Source organism: Narcine bancroftii, chromosome 1 (genome assembly GCF_036971445.1).
Source record: "Narcine bancroftii isolate sNarBan1 chromosome 1, sNarBan1.hap1, whole genome shotgun sequence".
In the NCBI taxonomy this organism is placed as follows: domain Eukaryota; kingdom Metazoa; phylum Chordata; class Chondrichthyes; order Torpediniformes; family Narcinidae; genus Narcine; species Narcine bancroftii.
The window spans coordinates 432308696-432334247 of NC_091469.1; the positions used below are offsets into that span (position 1 = coordinate 432308696).

The 25552-nt window shown below is 44.0% G+C and overlaps 1 protein-coding gene across 5 annotated transcripts in view; it reads right to left on the bottom strand.

The window, feature by feature from the left end:
* Positions 1 to 25552, bottom strand: part of LOC138751661 (progressive ankylosis protein homolog B-like) — a 143543-nt gene that overhangs the window by 69971 nt on the left and 48020 nt on the right. For all 5 annotated transcript variants that reach the window (XM_069914244.1, XM_069914243.1, XM_069914241.1 and 2 more), the window contains exon 2: positions 8949 to 9165. In XM_069914244.1, the coding sequence (XP_069770345.1) occupies positions 8949 to 9087 (139 nt within the window). In that variant the 5' untranslated portion in view covers positions 9088 to 9165. The remainder of the gene's footprint in view (positions 1 to 8948; positions 9166 to 25552) is intronic.

A 25552-nucleotide genomic window follows, 5' to 3' on the forward strand; every position in this document is an offset into this window, starting at 1 on the left:
TGACAAGAGCTTTGGGCCATATATTAATGTGTTTTAACAGCATGACGCTGGCTGATTCCACTTTTTTTTTAATCTCACTTAGTTTGTCTTCATCATTTCTAACCTTGACCATCAAATATAGTCTTCAGATGTCTCCCTTGTTCATTCAGAAAAACAGGTTAACCTAAACTGGTTTTTCTAACTTCCAAGTGCTCTATTTACCCATCAGTTGTTGGCCTACACTACATTCTGGTTAAAATTTACAGCTAAACGCAGGAACGAGTTCTTCCACTCACCACGCCCATGACAATCTAAAGCAATCCTATTTACCAGCACTTTATCCATGCTCTTCTATATTTTAGCAATGCAAGTTACTACCTCGTCATTTTTTAACTGTTGTAAGAGTACTTGCATCCACCACCCCTCAAGGCAGAGGGTTCCAGATTCTGACAACCATTTATGTGAAAAATTTCTTCCCTTCTGCCACCTTTTACCATTACCCTATACCTATAGGTTCCAGTCATTAATACCTGTTTCCTGTCTATGTCCCTCAATTGTATAAACCTCAATCAGGTCCCAACACATTCTCCTCAGCTCCAAGAAAAACAAATCCAACCAGTTTGTTCTCAAAACTCAGATGCTTCATTCCAGGCAATGTCGTGGTGTATTATTAATTTGTTAACTGTAGAAACATTTACACATCTGGTGAAGACTCAAGTGACTACAGATGCTGAGATCTGAAGCAAAATATTGAACTGCTGGAAGAACTCAGCAGGCCATGTAGCATCTGTAGAGACAAAGAAATGGTCAACATTTCAGGTCCGGACCCAGAATCAGGACACCTTTAATACCCAGGCCTGCAAACTAACTCTTTCCAATTTAAAAATGCCTCTTGGCTGTAAATTTAAATTATTTTATTTGTACCAAAAAAAATCAAATATACAAAATGATCAAATGACAAGAATCAGGAGTCGTCCTTGGTTTCTTTTTTTTTTCCTCCACAAGTCCTCTAAAGTTAGAACACAGCGTAAGAACAGGCCCTTAAGTTAAAATGTCTGTGATAAATATAACACACAAATTAAATTAAATCTCCACTGCATCCACCAGATCTGCACACCTCTGTCCCCTGCATATTCATACATCTAGAAGCTTCTTATTCATTATCATATCTATTTCCACCATAACATAACATAACATAACAATTACAGCACGGAAACAGGCCATTAGGCCCTTCTAGTCCGCACCGAACAAAACACCCCTTTCTAATCCCACCTCCCTGCACAATGCCCATAACCCTCCGTCTTCTTCTCATCCATATACCTGTCCAACCTTTTCTTAAATAATACAATTGACTCTGCCGCCACTATTTCTCCCGGAAGATCATTCCACACAGCTACCACTCTCTGAGTAAAGAAGTTCCCCCTCATGTTACCTCTAAACCTCTGCCCCTTAATTCTTAACTCATGTCCTCTTGTTTTAAACTTTCCTCCTCTTAACGGAAATAGTCTATCCACATCCATTCTGTCTATCCCTTTCATAATCTTAAATATTTCTATCAAATCCCCTCTCAACCTTCTACGCTCCAAAGAATAAAGACCCAATCTGTCCAATCTCTCCCCATACTCCAGATGCTTAAACCCAGGCAACATTCTGGTAAACCTTCTCTGCACTCTCTCCACTCTGTTTATATCCTTCCTATAATTAGGCGACCAGAACTGCACACAGAACTCCAAATTAGGCCGCACCAACGTCTTATACAATCTCAACATCACCTCCCAACTCCTATATTCCATGCAATGATTGATAAAGGCCAGCATACTAAAAGCCTTCTTCACCACCCTATTCACGTGAGTTTCTACCTTCAGGGAACGATGTACCGTCACTCCTAAATCTTTCTGCTCTTCTGTATTCCTCAATGCTCTCCCATTTACCACATATGTCCTATTCTGATTCTTCTTACCAAAATGAAGCACCTCACACTTATCAGCATTAAATTCCATCTGCCATTTTTCAGCCCACTTTTCTAAGCAGCCCAAATCCCTCTGCAATCCTTGAAAACCTTCTTCATTATCCACTATTCCACCTATCTTAGTATCGTCTGCATATTTACTAATCCAATTCACCACCCCATCATCTAGATCATTAATGTATATAACGAACAACAATGGGCCCAATACAGATCCTTGAGGCACACCACTGGTCACCGGCCTCCAACCTGACAGACAATTATCCACTACCACTCTCTGGCCTCTCCCTTTCAGCCAATGTTCAATCCATTTGACTATCTCAAAATTTATACCTAAAGACTGCACCTTCCTAACTAACCTTCCATGTGGTACCTTATCGAAGGCCTTACTGGTCCATATAGACAACATCCACTGCGCTACCCTCATCCACATTCCTAGTCACCTCTTCAAAAAATTCAATCAGATTGGTCAAACATGACCTTCCTCCCACAAATCCATGTTGAGTGCTCCTGATCAGACCCTGTCTATCCAGATGTTTATAAGTACTATCTCTAAGAATTTTCTCCATTAATTTACCTACCACAGACGTCAAACTTACAGGCCGATAGTTGCCAGGTTTCCTCCTTGAACCCTTTTTAAATAACGGAACCACATGCGCAATGCGCCAATCCTCCGGCACTATCCCCATATCTAATGACATTTGAAAAATTACCACCAGAGCCTCTGCTATTTCCTCCTTCACTTCTCTCAATGTCCTGGGGAAGATCCCGTCTGATCCAGGAGACTTATCCACCTTTATATTCTTCAAAAGCCTTAAAACTACACCTTTTGTAATCTCTATATTCCCCATATTTACCCAATTTGCTTTTTTTATCCCACATCTCCCAATATCCTTCTCCTTAGTGAATACCGAAGAAAAGAAACTGTTCAATATCTCCCCCATTTCTCTAGGTTCCACACACAGTTTTCCACTCTGATTTTCTAAGGGACCAATTTTGTCTCTAGCTTTCCTCTTACCATTAACATATTTGTAGAACTCTTTTGGATTAGTTTTCACCCTGCTTGCCATAGTTTTCTCGTACCTTCTTTTAGCTTTCCTAATTCCTCTCTTAAGATTCCTCTTACATTCAATGTATCTTTCAAACATCTCCTTAACTCCATGCTTCTTATATCTAATGTACGCCTCCCTTTTTCTTCGAACCAAGTTTCCGATATTCCTTGAAAACCACGGCTCTCTCAAACCTTTTGCCCCTCCTTTTAACCTAACAGGAACATAAAGCTTTTGCACTCTCAAAATCTGATCTTTAAAAGACTTCCATCTCTCTACTACATCCTGTCCATAAAACAAATTGTCCCAATGCACACCCTGCAAGTCCTTTCGCATCTCCTCAAATCTAGCTTTTCCCCAATCAAAAACCTCAATCCTTGGCCCTGATTTCTCTCTTTCCATAATGACATTGAAGCTGATGGCATTATGATCACTGGACCCGAAGTGCTCGCCAACACTAACCTCCGTCACTTGACCCATCCCATTTGCCAACAGTAGATCTAACACTGCTCCTTCTCTGGTCGGCACCTCTACATATTGTTGTAAAAAACTATCTTGCACACATTTCACAAACTCTAACCCATCCATTCCTTTCACAGAATGTGTTTCCCAATCTATATGTGGAAAATTAAAATCTCCCATAATTACAACCCTGTGCTTATCACAAATATCTACTATCTCCCTACAGATTTGCTCCTCTAGGTCTCGGTCCCCTCCGGGTGGTCTATAATACATCCCTACAAGTGTAACCTCTCCTTTCCTACTCCTCAGTTCCACCCAAATAGCCTCCGTGGATGTGCCCTCTAATCTATCCTTCCTAGGCACCGCTGTAATATTTTCCCTGACAAGCAATGCAACCCCACCTCCTCTTGCCCCTCTGACTCTATCACACCTAAAACAACGAAACCCAGGGATATTCAGTTGCCAATCACATCCCTCCTGCAACCATGTCTCACTAATCGCTACCACATCATACTTCCAAGTATCAATCCACACCTTCAGCTCATCCACCTTTTTTACAATACTCCTGTCATTAAAATATATGAATTTCAGGGATTTCCCATTTTTTAATCCCTGTTTTCCCTCATCTTTAAGAACAACATTATTTACTTTTCCTGCCAATTGCCCTTCATCTTCTTCCAGAGCATTTCCCTTCTCTATCACCTGCCCATCCATATTCAAATACTTACTACAAACTTTCATTGTTTGCATTCTAACCTTCTCCTTACTGCTCTGTACTATTTTGTTCCCTCCCCCCAACCATTCTAGTTTAAAGGATCCTGAGCAGCCCTAGCAAATACCTCTGCCAGGATTCTGGTCCCCCTGGGATTTAAGTGTAACCCGTCCTTACTGTACAGGTCACATCTCCCCCAAAAAAGGTCCCAGTTATCCAGAAACTTAAAACCCTGCCCCTTACTCCACCCCTTCAGCCACGTGTTAATCCTCCACCTCATTCTATTTCTATTCACACTGTCACGTGGCACAGGGAGTAATCCAGAGATTACCCCCTTTGCGGTCTTTCTTTTTAACTCCCTACCTAACTGCCTGTACTCACTTTTTAGGACCTCTTCTCTATTTCTCCCTATGTCATTGGTACCTACACGTACCACGACCTCTGGCTCCTGTCCCTCCCACTTTAGGATATCTGGGACACGAGCAGCAACATCTCGGACCCTGGCACCAGGGAGGCAAACCACCATCCGGTTCTCCTTGCTGCGTCCGCAGAATCCCCTATCCGTCCTCTTAACTATGGAGTCTCCTACCACAATTGCCCTCCTCTTCCTTTCCCTCCCTTTCTGAGCTACAGGGGCCGACCTCGTGCCGGAGGCACAGCCACTGTCACTCCCCCCAACCTTGATGTCCCCCTCAACAGTGCTCAAAGAGGCGTACTTATTGCTGAGGGTTACATTCACAGGGCTCGTCTCTGGCACCTTACGTTCTTTTGTCCCTCTCCTAACAGTTACCCACCTTTCATCCTCCCGTGGCCCTGGCGTGACCACCTGGCTGTAACTCCTGTCTATGACTACCTCTGTTTCCCTAACCAGCCTGAGTTCATCGAGCTGCAGCTCTAGTTCCCTAACACGGTCCCTGACAATCTGCAGCTCGACAGACCTAGTGCAGATATGGACATCCGGGAGTCTGGAAGACTCCAGGACCTCCCACATCCGGCACTCCCGACAATACACAGCCTTAACACTCATCCCTTACCCCAATGAAGAAGTAATGAAGACTATCTTAGCTTTCTCTCCGCCTGCTTTCGCCGAAGCCTGAGGAGCCAAAGCCTGGAAGTCCCACTCCTTCACTGGGCCAAAGCCTGGAAGTCCCACTCCTTCACTGGGCCAAAGCCTGGAAGTCCCACTCCTTCACTGGGCCAAAGCCTGGAAGTCCCACTCCTTCACTGGGCCAAAGCCTGGAAGTCCCACTCCTTCACTGGGCCAAAGCCTGGAAGTCCCACTCCTTCACTGGGCCAAAGCCTGGAAGTCCCACTCCTTCACTGGGCCAAAGCCTGGAAGTCCCACTCCTTCACTGGGCCAAAGCCTGGAAGTCCCACTCCTTCACTGGGCCAAAGCCTGGAAGTCCCACTCCTTCACTGGGCCAAAGCCTGGAAGTCCCACTCCTTCACTGGGCCAAAGCCTGGAAGTCCCACTCCTTCACTGGGCCAAAGCCTGGAAGTCCCACTCCTTCACTGGGCCAAAGCCTGGAAGTCCCACTCCTTCACTGGGCCAAAGCCTGGAAGTCCCACTCCTTCACTGGGCCAAAGCCTGGAAGTCCCACTCCTTCACTGGGCCAAAGCCTGGAAGTCCCACTCCTTCACTGGGCCAAAGCCTGGAAGTCCCACTCCTTCACTGGGCCAAAGCCTGGAAGTCCCACTCCTTCACTGGGCCAAAGCCTGGAAGTCCCACTCCTTCACTGGGCCAAAGCCTGGAAGTCCCACTCCTTCACTGGGCCAAAGCCTGGAAGTCCCACTCCTTCACTGGGCCAAAGCCTGGAAGTCCCACTCCTTCACTGGGCCAAAGCCTGGAAGTCCCACTCCTTCACTGGGCCAAAGCCTGGAAGTTCCACTCCTTCACTGGGCCAAAGCCTGGAAGTCCCACTCCTTCACTGGGCCAAAGCCTGGAAGTCCCACTCCTTCACTGGGCCACTCACTCGCTGGGCCGCTCGCTGTCCCTCTTATTTATTGGCCTTTTACCAATTAACCCCTTCACACTCTCCTGTACGCTGGCTCGACCAATGGCCGCCTCCGACGCCGACTCCTCCCCGCAGACCCTGGTAAGAGACTTTTTAAAAAGTTTTCTTACCTGCCCCGGACTCTTTTCTTTTCTGTCCTTCTCCTCTCCTCTCCTCTCCTCTCCCTACTGCTAAGCTCTGTCCCCAGTAAGAGTCTTTAAAAAGACCTTACCTTCCCGTCACACTCTCCTGTACGCTGGCTCGACCAATGGCCGCCTCCGACGCCGACTCCTCCCCGCAGACCCTGGTAAGAGACTTTTTAAAAAGTTTTCTTACCTGCCCCAGACTCTTTTCTTTTCTGTCCTTCTCCTCTCCTCTCCTCTCCTCTCCCTGACTCCACTACTCTTGGAAAATTGTTCCAGGTGCCTACAACTCTCCATGTAAGAAATTAAACTGTCCCACAAATCTTCTTTAAACCCCCTGTGCTACTTAATATTTACAGTATAAACGAATTCTTCCTATCACATATTACCTCATGTTTCAGAGTGGAATTTCTTCTGCCATAATGCAAATAATCTCGGGGGGGGTTCTTATTCATTATCATATCTATTTCCACCATGACTCCACTACTCTTGGAAAACTGTTCCAGGTGCCTACAACTCTCCATGTAAGAAATTAAACTGTCCCACAAATCTTCTTTAAATCCCCTGTGCTACTTAATATTTACAGTATAAACGAATTCTTCCTATCACATATTACCTCATGTTTCAGAGTGGAATTTCTTCTGCCATAATGCAAATAATCTCGGGGGGGGAGGGGGGGGGTTCTTATTCATTATCATATCTATTTCCACCATGACTCCACTACTCTTGGAAAACTGTTCCAGGTGCCTACAACTCTCCATGTAAGAAATTAAACTGTCCCACAAATCTTCTTTAAACCCCCTGTGCTACTTAATATTTACAGTATAAACAAATTCTTCCTATCACATATTCTTTAAACCCCCTGTGCTACTTAATATTTACAGTATAAACAAATTCTTCCTATCACATATTACCTCATGTTTCAGAGTGGAATTTCTTCTGCCATAATGCAAATAATCTCGGGGTGGGGGGGGGGGGGTGGGGCTCATTTCCCCTCCATCTAAAAGCTGGATGTATAAGGGAGAGAGATAGAGGAAAAAGGATGGAGAAAGAGGTGGGGAGAGATGGGGAAAATTTTAAAAGTGAAAGTGGAGGGAGTTGAGCAGGACAGAAAGAAAAAAGAGTGGGAAGAAGCAGGACAGAATGGAGAGAGAGTAAAAGAAAATGGAGCAAGAAACACATATGATATTGGAATTTCTTAAACTGATTAATCAAAATATTATAAGTAATTGATTTTATTTTACATAGTTTATGCCTGGAACCTCAGTTAGAAGCAATGCATTACCATAACCAGGAAGGAAAGACAAGAAAACTATTACACAGTGACTTGGTACTGAGGACTATACTATTCAAATAAAATGATTTAAATTTACAGAACTGGTAAGTATATTTTCAAACTACAAAGTTTGTATCCTTGGTGTTACAGTAATCTCAGAATTCTGAGCAATACCTTCTGAAGTAGCCAATTATATGGACAGGTCTGACAGCCCTAATAGAATTTAGATGTTGGTAAAATGTTACTCTGATCGAGTTATCTCAGGGGAGAAGTCCTATGCAACAGGCCAATAATTACCAGCAATAAGGTTGACAAAACAAGGGAGAAGGAATAAATTACTTAAAGGAGACCGCTAACACTTAACTATTATGTCACAGACAAATTTGTTTTTATTTAATAGTGAAATATTTGCATTGTTATTTTAGTACATGAACTCAAGTCATGAAAAATGCTTCTAATGGGTGAATGCATTTTCCAAAATGCCAAATAGTTAAGAAAGATACAAAGAGTACAACTTAGTCATATTTCAAAGATGGAAATAAGTAGAATGCATTTAACCCTATGGACTCTGTCCTGGTTTTCATGGACTACCAATAAGCGCAAAAACTCCCATGTCCCAGTTTTCTGGGACTGGTTTTATACCCAACCACCAGCTGGTTTGCACTAGTGTTCATAATGTAGTTTATCCATGGACCCAGCTCAGAGTGTATATTATGAAAGGTTAAAAGCAGCCAAAGGATTAATGGCCCTGATAATCAGTTATGTAGAATAAGAAGCCAAGATCAAGGAAGTTCAGAATAGATTGCTGTGAGTGACTTGTCTCTAAAAACGAGGCAGAAACTAGAATGGGCCAAGTTGGACCAAAAGCAACCACAGTTTTGTAGACATTCACCTCTCCTATTTCTTCTTTAACTGCAAAACACTTAAAAAGTGTGGTGTATTTTTACTTGCAAGAACTGTTCTCTCCACAAAATAGGAGAGGGGAACAATAAAAGCAGGAGTAGTGATTGTACATGTGATATGTGGTTAGTCTCTTAAATGGTGGTGACACACTGTTATGCTTTGATGTATGATCTAGTTATTTGCACCTGTTTGAAAAGGATAATCTATCTGGACTAATAATAATTCATAACATCATATACAGCCCATTAAAGACCCATGGTAAACAACTGAACTATTATGTAACCTACAAAATACAAATTTAATTTAGCAGGGCAATGTCGATATGGTGTAGATTAATAGTCTGTAACTAAGTTTGCATCAGTATTTTTGAGTATTGTATCTGGATTTCAGTGTTATACAGTTGATAATTTATCTACCAAATGAGTTAACTAATTCATGCCAGAGTAATGAAGGCAAAAGATTACCTATTAGAATGTGAAAGATGGCTGCCACAGTACCAGCTGTGACCATGCAGAAGACAGCCTTGATCCTATCTCGCTTACTGTGAACAAATACCAGACCCACGTTCTTAAAGTCACTCATTGGCCCAGTGAAGAACTTCATCAGGGAGTAGGCCAACCCATAGCTGGCAAGCAATTCGATGGCGTCCTCCTTTACAGCTGCTATACCCCTGTTTAATGCCTATTCAGAAATGAAAGGAAATTAATAAAACAATCAATTTAAAATCCATAAAAATGCATTTTAAAACTGTCTCTATGCCATGGAATTTAACATTAGTTTGTTCTGGAAGTCTGGAAATGTAGAATTCACCTAGAACGTTAGGAGATATGACTGATCCACAAAATAAACAAACAGATAAATATGTCAGTTTCGTTCCAAGTTACATCATGAACCAACACTTGTATCCCAAACTGAAAAAGCACAAAAGTTAAACTGTAATTAACTGTGTTTACAACAATGGGACATTTGAATAATAGCAATTAAGGACTCATTCCTGAAGCCGATCACCTTTTCATTGGTGAGTCAAATTTCTACTGCAATACTGTTCCTGTGTAATTCCAAAATCCATCGATTCCTTTGATAATGAGCAATCTATCAATTCTGGTTTTGAATGCAATCAATGGTCGAGCCCCAAATCCCTTAAAAGGAATTCCAAACATTCACATCAGAGTGTAGAAGTTTATTCTCACCTTAAACTTAATGGGTAACTTCATATATTGATAATCCTAGTTCCAGACTTGTACCACCTTGCCAGTGGTTTAACAGTATCGAGCTTGTCATGGCCTCTAATAATGTGATACAAGGTCACCTCTAATTCTTCCAAACTCTGTGGAGTTTTCTCATCAAAAACCTCATAAGGGAGTTGGCAATATTCTCATCATGCGATTAATCTGCTTCTCCAAGAACTAATCTGGTGAATCATAACCACTTATCCTCCAAAACAAATGTGCCTTCCTTGGAAAGCAATATCAAAATCACAGAAGGTACTGCAGGTTGGTCTAGGACAGCCATTCTCAACGGGGGCCTGGAAGCCACAGAATATTTAAGTAACAAATATTTTTTTAAATTAATTTTTATGTATAGAAGAAACCAAAACTTGATTACTTCACAGGGAAGGAGGCTCACAAACTTTGAGCAGAGTCCGAAGGGCCCCATAGCCAAAAGAAATTTGAGAATGGCTAGTCTAGGACGTCACAGGTTGTACTTAAATCCTCAACCAATGAAGCCAACATACTATTTACTTTCCTAATTGCCCTGCTGCTGCACCTAAATGTTACCTTTCAGCGACTTGTGTGCAAGGAACCCTAGCAGTTCTCATTCTCTTACCCTTGAAAAAAAACAGCAGTACTGCATTTTCTAAAGAAGTGGATAACAGTACATTTGTCCATACTGTATCTTATCTGCCACTCACTAAGCTTCTCGATATCCTCTTGATGACCCTCTGTACCATTACTCCTCACATTTCCATCTGGTTTAGTCTCCTCAGCATTGATAAAATATTCAATTGGATCCCCAGGCCAAATTATTAAGATAGATTGTGACAAGATTATCGCCTAGTGGTGATGGCTGCCAATCTGGGACAGACCTTTTTTCAAGTGATTATGTTTTAGTACTACAATTTAACAGCCTAAAAGAGTGCTTCTGCAATGAGGTGTACTTTTTCACACCGATCCTGTAAAAGATCCTGGATTGTGATGAGATTTAGGGTACAATGTTTTTCCTTTGAGCATTCAATTATTGTGGAGTGGAATTCTGGTTAGGTCACAGGTCCAGTGACTCATCAGTGAAAGAGGCCTGTGAGGGTCAGAAATCAGGACAGATCAATTGGTTGATGGATCATGGTGAGGGCCAAATATTGGGAAGGGGAGGAAAGTGTTCACTCAATAGTTCACAAAGTGCAAAAGATAGTCACGGGAATCTATTTGACTTTTGATTCAGCTGTATGTGTTTTTGTTTGAGAGGTTTTCCGTTCAGGTTGTCAGATGAATAGGTGGGAAGTGGAAGAGATCAGAAACCTTCGAGAAAGAAGTGGACACAAGGAAGTTGAAAGATATTTTGTTAAGAATTTACTATGAAGAGACCTTCTAAGGTGGGTTTCCATTGCTAGACAAGTGCCAATTTTCAAGCACCTCTTCTTTGAGAATCTGGAGGCCCTTATTGTTAGAACATCACACCCAACAAAGGAAAACCTCCCACAAATTTTTGATACTGAATGTCTGATTTTTCCATTGATGATAATAATTTTCTAGACAATTACACTCTCTGATCAATTGTCATTTATCAGTGAAAGCTGGTTTTAAAGGTTTAGGGATAGGGTTTGATTTTCCTCATGAAACACGAAGGTTGGAGAAGGCAATTGCCTACTTTTCTTGTGGACAGAGATATGCACCATCAATTACTCGAACAACTGTTGTTAAGAAACCAACAAGCTTTCACTGAAGAACTAAGGCACATCCATACTGCTTGACTGACCTAAACTGAGGAGGGGGCTGTGGAACAGTCACCTTTATCCAGGAGGCTGTGGGCAGGGCCACAGGTACAGCCGGCCAATGGGTGTGCCTGACCAGACAATTGTATGCAAACATGATTTCTTAAAGAGTCCAGCGGGGTAAAGTGGACTTACAAAGTCACAAATTAAGCCTCTCAGGCATTCTGGTTGTTCATTGGGACCATCATAGTATTGGTTGTGGCTGAGGTGCAGCAGCAGGGCCCTGGACTGCCTCAGGCGCCTGTACGTACTCATCAGTGTTGTACTGGTTGGTAAGTCCCGATGAATCTGATGTATCCTCCCTTGGGGCAGGGGCAGGGTACCAGGGGTCAGGTGCATTGTGTGTGTTCAATGGAGAGCGGTGTGTGGGGTGATCCATGTTGGTCTCCAGGGCCTCTGGGGGAGCCAGATCCCTGACAGAGGTAGTGCCTTTGTGTCCATCAGGGTATGCTATGCAGGCATAATGGAGATTGGCATGGAGGTGGTGTACTCTTTCGACCAGGGGTTCGGACTTGTGGCTCCTCACATGCTTCCAGAGTAGGACTGGCCCTGGGGATGTCAGCCACGCTGGCTGTGTGGTCCCTGTCACAGATTTCCTGGGAAAGGAAAACATATGTTCAAGCAATGTGGCATTTATGGTAATGCATAGCAGGGATCTGATAGAATGGAGTGCCTCCAGTAGGATCTCTTGCCAGCAGGAGACTGGAAAACTCTTAGACCGCAGGGCCAGGAGGATGGCCTTCCAAACTGTGGTGTTCTCCATTCCACTTGCCCGTTACCCCTGGCCATCAGGTACTGGTGCAACTCATCACTCATAGAAGAGGACCCTCGGTTGCTAGGGAAGCCAAATAGAGTGAAGAGACTGTGCAGGGTCTTGATGATTGTGGCAGCTGTCATATTCGAGCAGGAAATGGCAAATGAAAAACGGGAGTATTCATCAGTGATATTGAGGAAACATGTTGCGGTCAGTGGAGGGCAGAGGCCCTTTGAAGTTAACACTGAGGTGCTCAGAGGTAGGTGGCTTTTATTAACTGCACTCAGTTTGGCTGGTAGAAGTGTGGCTTGCACTCAGTGCATACCTGGCAGTTCTTTGTCATGGATCTGATCTCATCAAATGGAGTACGGCAGGTTGCAGGCTTTGATGAAGTGAAAAAACATGGTAACTCCGGGATGACAGAGATCGTGGTTGAGGGTCTGTAAGCAGTCGATCTGTGCGCTGGCCCAGGTCCCATGGTACAGACTGTCTGGTGGCTCATTAAGTTACCTGGTCAGTACAAGATATCATAGTTGTAGGTGGACAGTTCAATTCTCCACCTCAGTATCTGGTAGTTTTTGATTTTGCCCCGCTGCTGATTGTTAAACATGAACATGACTGCGCATTGGTCACTCAGCAGGGTGAATCATTTACAAGTTAGGTAATGGCACCAGTGCTGCACTGCCTCAACAATGGCGTGAGCCTTTTTCTTGACTGAGGAGTGCTGAATTTCTGGGACCTGCAGGGTATGGGGGAAAAAAAATGCAACTGGCCTGCCCGGTTAAGAGTGGCTGCTAGAGTGAAGTCTGATGCATTGTTTTCCACCTGGAATGGGGTAGATAGGAGTAAAGGATGTGGATTTGATGAGGGGGCCTTGTCCACATAATTAGGAACAAATTGGGCGTAATAAAAGAAGAACCCAAGGCACCTTTTCAGGGCCTTAAGGGCTGTGGGGGGGTGGAAGTTCCTGGAGCAGCTACATGTGGTCAGGGTCTGGGCCAATGACTCCGTTCTCAATGAGGATGGCAAGGGGGGGTTGTGCGAAATACACACTTGACCTTATTACATGTGAGGTTGAGGAGCTTGGCCAATTTGAGAAATTTCTGGAGATTGGTGTCATGGTTCTGCAGGTCGTGGCCACAGATGGTGACGTTGTCAAGGTGCGGGAAGGTGGCCGGCAGCTCATACTGGTCCACCATGCAGTCCATCTTGCTGGAAGACCGAGATACCATGTATAATGCCAAAGGTGACCTGCAGGAAATGGTAGAGGTGGCCATCCACCTCAAACCTCATATACTGGCGGTCCTCTGGGCGGATAGGGAGCTGATGATATGCTGACTTCAGGTCAATGGTCGAGAAGAGTATGTGTAGGATGAGTTATGCGTCCAATTGCATGTAACTATTGGTCTGACTGTAATTGATGACCATCCTGTTCTTTTCCCCATTCCGCACTACCACTACCTGGGCTCTCCAAGGGCTGGTGCTGGGTTCAATGATCCTATCCTTGAGTAAGCGTTGTACCTCTGCCCGGATGAACACCCTGTCCCTGGCATTGTACCGTATACTTTTAGTGGCGACAGGTTTACAGTTGGCGGTGAGGTTGAGGACTAACAATGAGGGGGATCATTTTAAGTGTGGAGAGCCCACAGGTGGTGAGTGGTGAGCAGCTGGGCTGTTGGCCATGTACACTAGAGGATTGTGGTGGACGGGTGGGGTGCAGTGGTTGGTTTGAAATTGCCCGCTATGTACAGTGAGGGGTAGATGGGGCCCATCGAATTCCATCGTCACACTATTAAGGCGACACTGGAAATCAAGCCCCAATAGTATAGCAGTGCAGAGCTGCCACATTAAGAAATGTTTAAAGTCTTTATAGACTGTACCCCACACTGTTAGTCACCACGCAGTAGCTCCGACGTCAACCGTGTGTGACTTGGAGGCCAAAGAGCCACCAGACAGTCTGTACCATGGGACCTGGGCCTTCTGGTTCATTTGCAATACTGTGAGGGAAAGATGCCGCACCGTGTCTAGGTGTATGAACCTTTCTGTGCTCCCATTGTCGAATAAGCAACTCATCAAGTGGCCATTTATCTTAATGTCCATCATCGACCTGACAAGCTGGTGCGGGCTGTCCTGGTCAATTGTGATAGAGGCCAGTGTCAGATTGCTGCTCATTGTTGGTATTGAAGACAGCAGTGTCCAAGATGGCCTGCACATGGTGCTGCTGGATCCCAAAGATGGTGCTGGCCCCAGGTGATGGCGGTGTCCAGGACGGTGGCCCCATAATCCACACGCGGCATTGCTAAGAAGCAGTTTTGGCTTAAATACTTTGGCATAGTATCCCTTCTTCCCACAGCTGGAGCAAGTTAAATCCTTTGCTTTTAAATAGTTCTTCTGATGCTTGCTCAGGCCGCAAAATTAGCACTTTGGGTGCTCCCAGAGCACCACGTCTGTGGTCGGGTTGTCAACAGGACAGGGCAACAGTGGTGGGAGGTGTTCGCGGAGCACTGCTGCCGTGGACGGGTTGTTAGCAGAGCAGGGGGATTAGCAGCGCCTGGGGTAGCCACAATGCGGCCGCGTTGTTGGTCGAGTAGGGTTCCATGTTCTGGAGAGCCCTACAGCGTACTTGCCAGTTTGACTGCTCTCCACAGACTGAGTTCCCCTTGCTCCAATAGTCTCTGGAGGATGTAGTTCGACCTGATCACCGTGATGTAGGCATCCCTAATCAGGGCCTCTGTGTACTCTGCAGCAGCCATGTTGAGGGATCGCAGGGCCCGAAGGTACTTGGCATTAGACTCACTGGGTCGCTGTTTGTAGGAGACTAGAAGGTGTCTGGCGTAGACAACGCTGATCTTCCACAGGTACTGTCCTTTGAGTATGTCCATGGCTTCCTGGTATGATGTGGCATCCCTGATCATGAAGTACACCAGGAGTGCAGTACCTGCGTTTATCGATCTCTGACCGCATGATGGTAGAGGATGCTTGCAGGAATGCTTCAAAGCAGTGTAGCCAGAGTTCAAAGTTGGTGGATGCCTCAGGTGATTGAGGGTCGATTTCCAGATTTTCTGGCTTTAGGATCTGCTCCATTCTAAAAATAAACTTTCAGTGAATAAAATTGATGCACCATCAATTACTCGAACGACTGTTGTTGAGAAACTAATAAGCTTTTATTCACTGAAGAACAAAGGGACATCCATGCTGCTCGAGTGACCTGCACTGAGGAGGGGTTGTGGTAGTCACCTTTATCCAGGAGCCTGTGGGAGGGGCCACAGGTACAGTCAGCCAATGGGTGTGCCTAACCAGAGAATTATATGCAAACAGTGGTTTACCACACAGAGGTAATTCAATTATTGTGTCAATTGGTGTTGCCGAGAGCATCATTCAGACACAAACCCAGTGCCTGTTAACCTGTGAGGAGTGAATTATTGAATCGTTGAAATATGGTCAGAATACAGGAGATAAATCAATGGAAAATGTGGGCTTCAGAAGCACAGAGGGTAACCTTGAATCTTATGCTTGTCATGAGCCCTGTGAGCACTTAATTTTTCATCTCATCTTTTGCCTTGACCTTTTCCCACATCAAGAACAGACACTTGACCTGGTGCAGCACAAATTACAAGATGAGTTTTTCCATGAACTAAACTACTGTAATCAGCAACACAAAACATTAAATATACATTAAACACTCAGAGGCATCACATCATCATACAAGTTTGTTTTAAGACTAAAGATTATTTACTGTTACCTTTAACCAGTACCATAGACCTGTGAAACAAGTTGTGTACTGACAGGTGTTTATTGCAAGAGGAGTTGTACAAGAATATAAATGGCTTATCGTGCCTTGATGACGTCTCCTGAAGTATGGAACCAGATCCTCCTCTGACCTATTTGCTGTAGTGAGTGCAGCAAAGACTCACCAGATTACTGAAATGATAGATCAGTGTGGAGTAGAGATAGGCAAGACTTCTTTTTTCCAAAATTTAGAAGAATGAAGGATCTAAAGGCTAATTGCCATGAGGGCATCGCCAGGGGTATAGAACTGGGACTCGTGGTCTCAAAATAAAATACAGTGTGACAGTGTTATGCCAGTGGACCTGTAGCTGAATAGCTTCAGCCACTCAAATTCAATTCTAACCTTCGGTGCTCTCTATGTGGAGTTTGCACCTTCTCTCTGTGACTGCATGGGTTTCTTCCCTGAGCTCTAGTTTCCTCCCATCCATAATGATGAGTGGGTTGATCGGACAGTTGGCCACTGTAAACTGTCCCCAATGTATCAGTGAATGATAGAATCTGGGGGAATGCAAGGATATAAAAAGGCAGTGCAAACAGATACTTGGCAATTGGCATAGAATAAGGCCTGTTTCCATCCTCTTGACTTTATGGATAGATTTTTTGGGCAATGAAGACAATTGAGAGATTAGGATTTGGCAGGCATTGAAACTTTTTTCCATGATGTATGATCCCATAATTGTAAATGAGAAGCCATTTAATTTTTTTTAAATTTAGACTTACAGCACGGTAACAAGCAATTTCGGCCCACGAGCCAGTTACACCCAATTAACCTATAACTCCCAGTGCGTTTCGAGTTGCGGGGGGAAACCAGAGCCCCTGGAGGAAACAGGGAGAATATACAAACTCCTTTCAGACAGCATGGGATTTGAACCCTAGCCCCAGATGCTGGCGCTGTTACAGCATTGTGCTTTGCTAACCATGCCAAATTGAGACAAGGGGAAAGACTGGAAATTCTTTGATATGCTCTACACAGATTGCTTTCAAAGCCAATATCAATAGAATTTTGGATAGTAGAAGGATCAAGGAATATGGATATTAAAAAATGGAGATGAGGTAGAATTCAGTTGTCAGCTGCAGAATATTGGAGCTGCTCAAGGTAAACAGCCTATTCTTACTCTACTCTTTCTTCAATTTCTTGCATTCCTGTATCTCAGTTATTATAAGTATAGCGTGACCACTAATTCTCAGCATTGCAAGAAGGCAGGATAGTATTGTGTAGCCTTGTAGTCTTCTCCAGGTGCAAGCAATATTTAACAGGCCAACATGCAAACCCCCAGTGATGGCAACTGAAAAATTCTGCTCCAGGAGTGAGATAGAAAGTACAAGAGAGGTTTTTTTAAACCAATGGTTCAAAGAGGATCCTTCCTTCACTTCTATTTCCCTGCATTAGTGCAGAACTAGTTATAGAGATCAATACAAAAAGAGCAAGAGTCATCTCTGTGTCTGTTCCAATGCCAAAACAGATTCATGACTTTGCTGGCCTGACCATGGTTATTATCATCATCCAAAAAGAAAGCATCTTCACACACTCACCAATACTACAGCACTGATCCAGCAGGAGAACAACTCAGCATCCTCATGTATTCCACAAACATAAACTACTGCTGCAAAGTTCATACACTCCATTCCATTTTCCAGTCCCACTGTTTTGATCTTATGGCATAATATTCTGCACAGTTCCCTCCGAAATGCCTTCCTTTTATACTGAACTGTGGTTTCCCCTCTCCCGTAGTGGATACAGCAACTGATACATCTCCCATCTATTTCCAGTACCCCTCCTTTTATTCCCTCTCCTCCTCAATAGAGCAAAAACGAGTTCCCTGATCCTCATATCCACTCCACCAACCTCTGCATTCAAAGAATCTCCCATCAAATTCACTGGCAAAAAGATTCTCCTAGGAGACATATTCCCCTACCCTCCTATTCAATTTTCAAGGGATCATTCCCTTTGTGACTCCCTAATCCACTCTTCATACCCCATCACTGACTTCTTGTCATATATCCCTTTTCATACAACCACAAGAGATACAACATTTATCTCTTCTCGATCCCAATGAAACAGTGGTTCACTTGAACCTTTTCCAACCTAGTGAATGGCATTCTGTGTTCATAATGTGGTCAATTTCAACTGTAAAGAAACCAAAGTAGGACTGGGTGACTGCAAAGTACCTACTTTCAGCCTACAGGAGTGACCTGACTCTTCAATTCTCCATCCTACTCCCACTCTGACCTACATGACAGTGGTCATCAGCATTGTTTCAATGAGACTCAATGTAAGCTTAAGGAATATCAGATCTTTGTCTGGGGATGATGCTGCCTTCCAGATACTACCACAAATTCTCCCACTTCAGATAATCTTTCTGACTGTATTCGACCTGCCATTTCTGCCTGTTATCCATCTGCAAAGTGGGCTTAGAAATAGTATTTCTATTTATGCGGTCTGGACTGTTGATTGAGTCCTGCTTCCTTGCTATTAGTAACACAGCACAGACCAAGAAGCATAACCTGATTCTAACCAGCACATTAATTTGGTGCCACCCTAGAGGTATTCCTTAGGTTCTGCCCATCTTTCTACCCTGGCTTCTCTGCTATTGATGATTAACCTGGTTCCTCTCTTTCTCAGTTCTGACAACCAAAACATTAACAGATGTTGCCCAACCTATTGAGTGCTTATAGCATTTTTTAGTTTTCGTTCAGATTTCTAGAATCTCCTTTTTATTGTTTTCATTCGCACACTGCTATCCATTCTCATTCATCTCTTGTTCTGCACCCAGTCACTTACCAATGCAGGAACACTCATGCATTTGCTGAATTCACCCACAAAGTCATTTCCGACAAACAGGTGATACTACTAACAATGTTTCTTAGGAACCAACAACTAGGAATGAACCCAGAGGGAGCCACTTCAAATCAAAGTCAAACCTGATGCCTCTGGAGGTCTGTACATTCCGGTAACCCATAGATAATAGAGAACACATTTCTCAACTGCCCTTTTAGCACTTCACCACCTCAAGAAGCTTGAGAGAAAAATACTAATTCCAAAACATATTGAAGAATATCAAACAAAACACAGCACACATCCTCAATGTTGATTCCTTTCGACAAGCTCTTGCTCATGAGGCCTGCACAAACCTTTTCAAAAGCACTGTTGTTGGGAATATGCAACAAGATGGTGCAACCATACAACAGTATGGCACCCTTGGAAAGAACCTTGCAGAAATAAAACCTCAAAAATAAAATGATCTTCATCTTAAAAAAAATACTGTACAATGTTTACAGGGGAAGTGGCAAGTTACCAAGGAGAGACAAGAAAAACATCACTCAAATAATTGCAGTTTTTTGGACCTCTGCAGCCCAGATGGTGATGAGAGCAAGTTTGGATAGATTTTGAACACAAAAGGAATATGGGGGCACGGCAAGAATAATTAATTCTAGTCTTTCCAAATAGCACCACATGTTGAAAGAATCTTGCCTTATTTCAACTTCTAATTCTTGTATACTAAGCCTTCAATGCAATGTGCTTCATTCTCTCTCTCCATTATGTTGTTAGTTCTTAAGAATTTGCTTAAGAGCAAATTCTGAAATAAAATAACAAAAATTACAGACATACCCCTTTAAATGACCAAACATGAATCAGAGTGCACAATTTTCATTGACTTCAACAACAGAATAACTTCATACATCTCTTCAATCTCAAATACATGGTATCAATATTATCATTAACCTCTTCAATGTACTTAGGTGCCACAAAACTCACACCACCAGGTTCAATTAAAGCTGCTACTCCTCCACCGTCAGACTCAACAATTCAATCAGGGACTCATTTAAGGATTCTTGTGCATTTGATTTTTTTTCTTCTTTGTGCATAGCTTAGTTTGTTTATATTTCTTTATTTGTTTCCATGTGAATGTTGAGTAGTTTAGTTTGCACCATTATGTGATAATTCTGCCTTGCCCACAAGAAAAAGAATCTCAGGAATGTATGTGATGTATGTTCTCTGACAATAGATCTGAAATCTAGTTAAAGATGCCAGGCACCTCATAGAGTAAAGATATTCAAATAAAATTTAATATTTAGCAATGTAAAGTATGAGGGAAGATCTCCAAATGTTTGGTATAAAAATAAATGTCAAGAAGCACACTGAAGGAAGAATCAGAGTTAGACAAGCACATTGTTATGGAAGCAATTCATGAGTTTACCATCTATGGAGTTAAAGGTACCACCATCAGTGGTGGAGTAAATTTCTTCTACATCATATTCCCTTTCAACATTGGAGGCCAGTTCGTCTTTTAAGTTTCTCAGAGTAATCTATCCACCGTATTCCTCTTTTTATTTCCATGTACGCTATTCTCTCACACTCTCATTAACACTACTTCCCTTCAATACTCCCATTGGCCAATTGCACTTGGGGTAATTATTTACTGTAGCCAATTCACCAAAGAGTCAACCCTTTTTTTTCCCGTATGGGATTAACTGGAGAGGATGAACAAAACCCATGTGAGTGCAGGAAAAAACATGCAAACTCCACACAGACAAAATCAAGAGGTTGGAACAGAAATGAGTTGTGGGTTGAGAGAAGCAGTAATTGTAATAGTAGTGATCTGAATTGTTGTGGCGCTGGATGAGATCTTGCAAATTTCTACAGGTGTACTGTGGAGAGCATTCTGACTGGTTGCATCAACACCTAGTGTGGAGGTGCCAACGCTCAGGACAGGAAAAGGCAACGGAGAGTTGGAAACAGTCAGCAACATCATGGTCTTCACTCCATTAAGGACATCTTTAAGAGGCAGTTTCTCAAGAAAGCAGCCTTTATTGTCAAGGTCTGTCATCACCCAGGCCATGTCCTCTTCTCGCTGCTACCATCAGAAGTACGTACAGGAGCCTGAAGACAAACACCCAACGTTACAAAAACAGCTTCCTCCCCTCCGCCATCAGATTTCTGAACGGACGATGAACCACAGACACCACCTCATTCTTTTTCTCTACTTTTGCTCTAATTATTTATTTTTAAATAGTGTATTTATAGAATTAACATTTATAGCAAATTTTGCACTTGTACAATATTGTTGCTGCAAAACAAATTTCGTGACAATAAATCTAATTCTGAAAAATGTGCAATTTGAAATCAAAACTGAGAATCTTAAAATATATTCGCTTGATTAAATGGAAATCTGCAATTTTGAGAGGAGTACGTGAAAGAGACCGTATAAATTAGGATATGCACGGATGGATTTAAACATCCTCATATTTGTGGCAGTAGGAGAGCTGAAATGGTCATATCTACAGATGACAAATTCATGAATGTGGACTTCAACAGTGAATGACTTGAGAACAGGCACAGTTGTGTAATGCAGGTGGCAGTTTCCTTTTTAATATGTTCACTTTTCAGAATGGTCACTGGCCAGGCCAATAATTTATTGCCCAGCCCTAAATGCCTTGGAGAAGGTCTTGTTGAGCCACTTTCTTGAATCATTGTATTTGTTGTGGCTGGATACTTAGCAAGCCTTGAGGATGCTGCTGGTGACACATCTTTGCCGATGCTTGGGAAATGTATTGCATATACGCGAGCTGCAACGGAGAACAGAAACCGTATAGTGGTTAATGCGCATGTGAGGGGTCAGTGGGAGGTTACTGCTGTGAAGAAGGTGGTGGAAGAGAGAAATAAAATGTCAGTGCAGGCTTTTGATGAAGACTATTAAGTGTGTCCTCTTTATTGCTTGAGCAGCATGTATGCAGCAGTTCCTACAAGTGGCGACCCTGTTGGTTCGCAGCACCTTCTGGGTAAGGACGATAAAAGCATTATGGGGCAGTCGGGGAAATCAAGCTTGAAGTCCCCACCACGTTTACAGACAACATGTGGACATGTTTTTTAATCTTCAAGGGGTTTTTCCACTCACTAAAAATAACGTCAGATAGATGGATTTGCTTCATGGAGCAGACTGCTTACAAGATTGAAGATGTGCTACTGAATCCAGATGAAAACATTCTTAAGATGGCCATTTTGGAGCAGACACGACAATTGCACAATACTGATCTGCTAGCCAACGAAAGCCTTGGCGATAGGAGGCTATCACAGATGCTGAGGAAATGGCAAAGGCTGGCTAGGGAAGAGAGAACTGAAGGAGACCTCTGGTTGTTTGCCTTTTCAGGCTTATAGCTATCTGGTAGGAGTCCTTTCTGCCTGTCCCGCATCGGACTTGTCAGCCACAAACGAGCCTGCAGCTGACATGGACTTTTACCCCCTCCATAAATCTTCGTCCGCGAAGCCAAGCCAAAGAGGAGTCCTTTAGGTAGCCACCACTATCAAATTAGCAAGACATGCTGACCTTGTTATGGACATGATCTCTGCAGTGAAGCTAGGAGCATTTGCTGCAGCAATAAGTGAGCCGGAAAAAACTGAGCTGGAGTAACAAGTAGCACACTCAGTGCGCAAGTCGAAACTTTAAAAACCCAATGGAATTGCATCCGCCATCATCTTCTCAACCCAGCAGTGCCCGTGCAGGCTGTGGAGGCCGCCATCATCTTGGAACTGAAGGCCCAAACTCTCCACTGCATCTACGGAGACTGACAGTGACTCAACAGTGGCCTCCATCACGCTAGATCAAGGTAGCTCTCACCAACTCGCCAGATCGATGATGGGCATTGAGGTAAATGGCCACATAACGAGCTGCCTGTTCAATAGTGGGAGCACGGAGAGCTTCATCCACCCCAAAACGGTGCAGCACTACTCCCTCGTGGTAAGACCTCTTTGGCCTCTAAGTCCCAAACAGCAGATGTCCACGGCTACTGCATAGTGACTCTGACTGTGTGGGGCACAGACTACAAAGACTTTAAACTCCTCATGGTGCCACAGCTTTGCGCTGCCGTGCTGCTGGGGCTGGACTTTCAAAGCCACTTTAAAAGTGTGACAATGGAGTACGATGGGCCCCTTTTCCCCCCTCGCTGTCTGTAATCAGCAGTTTTTAACCACCCACTGCGCTTCACCTGAGGAAACCCCCGGCCTCTCCTCCAATTGTTTCCAGCCAGCAACGTGCAGATTGCCCACTGCAAACGACCTGCAGCCTTTCAACCCTCAAGATCAGCACTCCACTGCTGTTCAATAACCTTACCCAAATGTAAACCCATTGCCACCCTGTAGGCGATATAGTGCCAGGGATAGGGCCTTTATTAGGTTGGAGGTACTGAGTGAGGGGATTATTGAAGGAAGCACCGGCCTCTGGAGAGCCCAAGTGATGGTAGTAAAGAATGGGCCAAAACACGGAATGAGCATTGACTACAGTCAGACCACTAATAGATGTATGCAGCTGGATGCGTACCCTTTTCCCTGAATATCCATCATGGTAAATCAAATTATTCAATATCAGGTATTCTCCACTATTGATTTTTGGGCAAACCACCAGTTCCCTATCCACCTGGAAGACTGCCAATATACTGCCTTTGAAGCAGGTGACTGCCTCTACCATTTCCTGAGGGTTCCTTTTGGAATCACCAACGGGATCTCGGTCTTCTAGCGGGAGATTGACTGAATGTAGGCCAGTACGAGCTGCAGGCCACATTCCCATATCTGGACAATGTCACCATTTATGGCCATGTCGTGCAGGATCATCCAGAAATTTATCCAGACCGCCAAACTCCTTAATCTTACTTACAATAAGGATAAGAGTGTGTTTTGAAAAACTTGCCTCGCTGTCCTCGGTTGCATCATAGAGAACGAAGTCATTGGCCCTCATGCCAACCGCATGCACCCTCTTTTGGAACTCCCTCTTTCCCACAGCCTCAAGGCTCTGAAAAGGTACCTGTGCTTCTTGTCCTACTATTCCCAGTGCGTCCCCAATTATGTGGACAAAGCCCACCCCCTCATCAAATCTACCTCTTTCCCCTGGTGTAAAAGGCCTGTGTGGCCTTCAGCCCATTCCAGGTGGAGAGCAATACATCTGGCTTCGCCCTGGCTGCCACCCTTAACCAGGCAGGCAGACCCTTAGCCTTCTTTTCCTGCACCCTCTAAGGCCCCGAAATTTGACACTCCTCTGACAAGAAGGCACAGGAAATTGTTGAGGTGGTACGTCACTGGATGCACTACCTCGCTGGCAAATGATTTAATTGCTGACTGACCAACATGTAGTTGCTTTCGTGTTCAACAATCAGCAGTGAGATAAAATCAAAAGCGATAAGATATTGAGGTGGAGAATTGAATTTTTCTCCTACAATTATGATATCTTGTTCCAGCCCAGGAAACTCAATGAACCTCCAGATGCCCTATCCCATGGAACATGGGCCAGCACACAAATATAAGGTTTACAAGCCCTCCACAGCGACCTCTGCCACTCCAGGGTCACCAGGTTCTCCACTTTATCTAAGCCCACAACCTACCTTACTCCAATGAGGAGATTAGGATCATGACTACAAATTGCCAGATCTGTGTGGAGTGCAAACTGCATTTATATTGACCAGACAGAGTGCATCTGATAAAGGTGACCTGTTCCTTTGAATGCCTGAGCATTTGGCCCCTCTCCTCCTTTGACTGCAACGTGTACTTTCTCAACATCATTGATGGGTAATCACATTTCCTGTTTGCCATCCATTGCCCTGACATGACTACTGCCAAAGAGATCAAGACTTTGTTCAATCTCTTCACCCTGTTCGGGAACCCCTGATATATCCATAGCAACTGGGGGGTCCTCTTTTATGAGTGATAAGCTGTGTCAATACCTGCTGGCCAAAGGCATCGCCATGAGCAGGAGCACCAGTTACAATCCCTGAGGGAATGGGCAGGTGGAAAGGGAGAATATTCCCATCTGGAAGGCCATCCTCCTAGAGGCCTTCCAGTCTCCCACTGGCAAGATGTCCACCCTGATGCACTCCACACGATCAGATCATGGCTACAAACCGCCACCAAATGCCACTCCACATGAAAGGATGTTTTCCTTCCCTAGGAAGTCCGCTTCAGGAACCATGCTGCCATCCTGGCTGACATCCCCAGGGCTGGTCCTACTCCAGAAGCATGTGAGGAGCCATAAGACTGACCCATTGGTTGAAAGGATCCATCTCCTCCACAGTTACATGTCGTATTCTGATGGGTGAGAAGAGTCTCTGAGACCATTGCCGAACACTCTGCACCACCTTCGCCTACTGCTACCCATGATGCACCAGGGACATGGCATATTACCCCAGCCCCATGTCAGATCCATCAAGCCGATGCCGACGGCAACATATAGGTGTTCCAGACCATCCAGGATTTACCAAATGCACCGCTACAACATTCATAGCATTGGACCAGATCACTCGAAAGACAACTTTTAAGTACATTTAATTCACTTCACCTCAACCACTGTATTATATGTTTGGATGTGTTAGGACATGCCCCTTGCTGACTGAGCCTGAGGCTCCTTCCACAGACTCCTGAATAAAGGCGACTATGCCACAGCTCCCTCCTCAGTCCAGGACAGTCGACCGGCATGGATGTACTTCCAGTCTCTGGTCAATGAAAGCCTATCAGTTTCTCTATAACTTCTACTGTTTGAAGTAATTGATGGTGC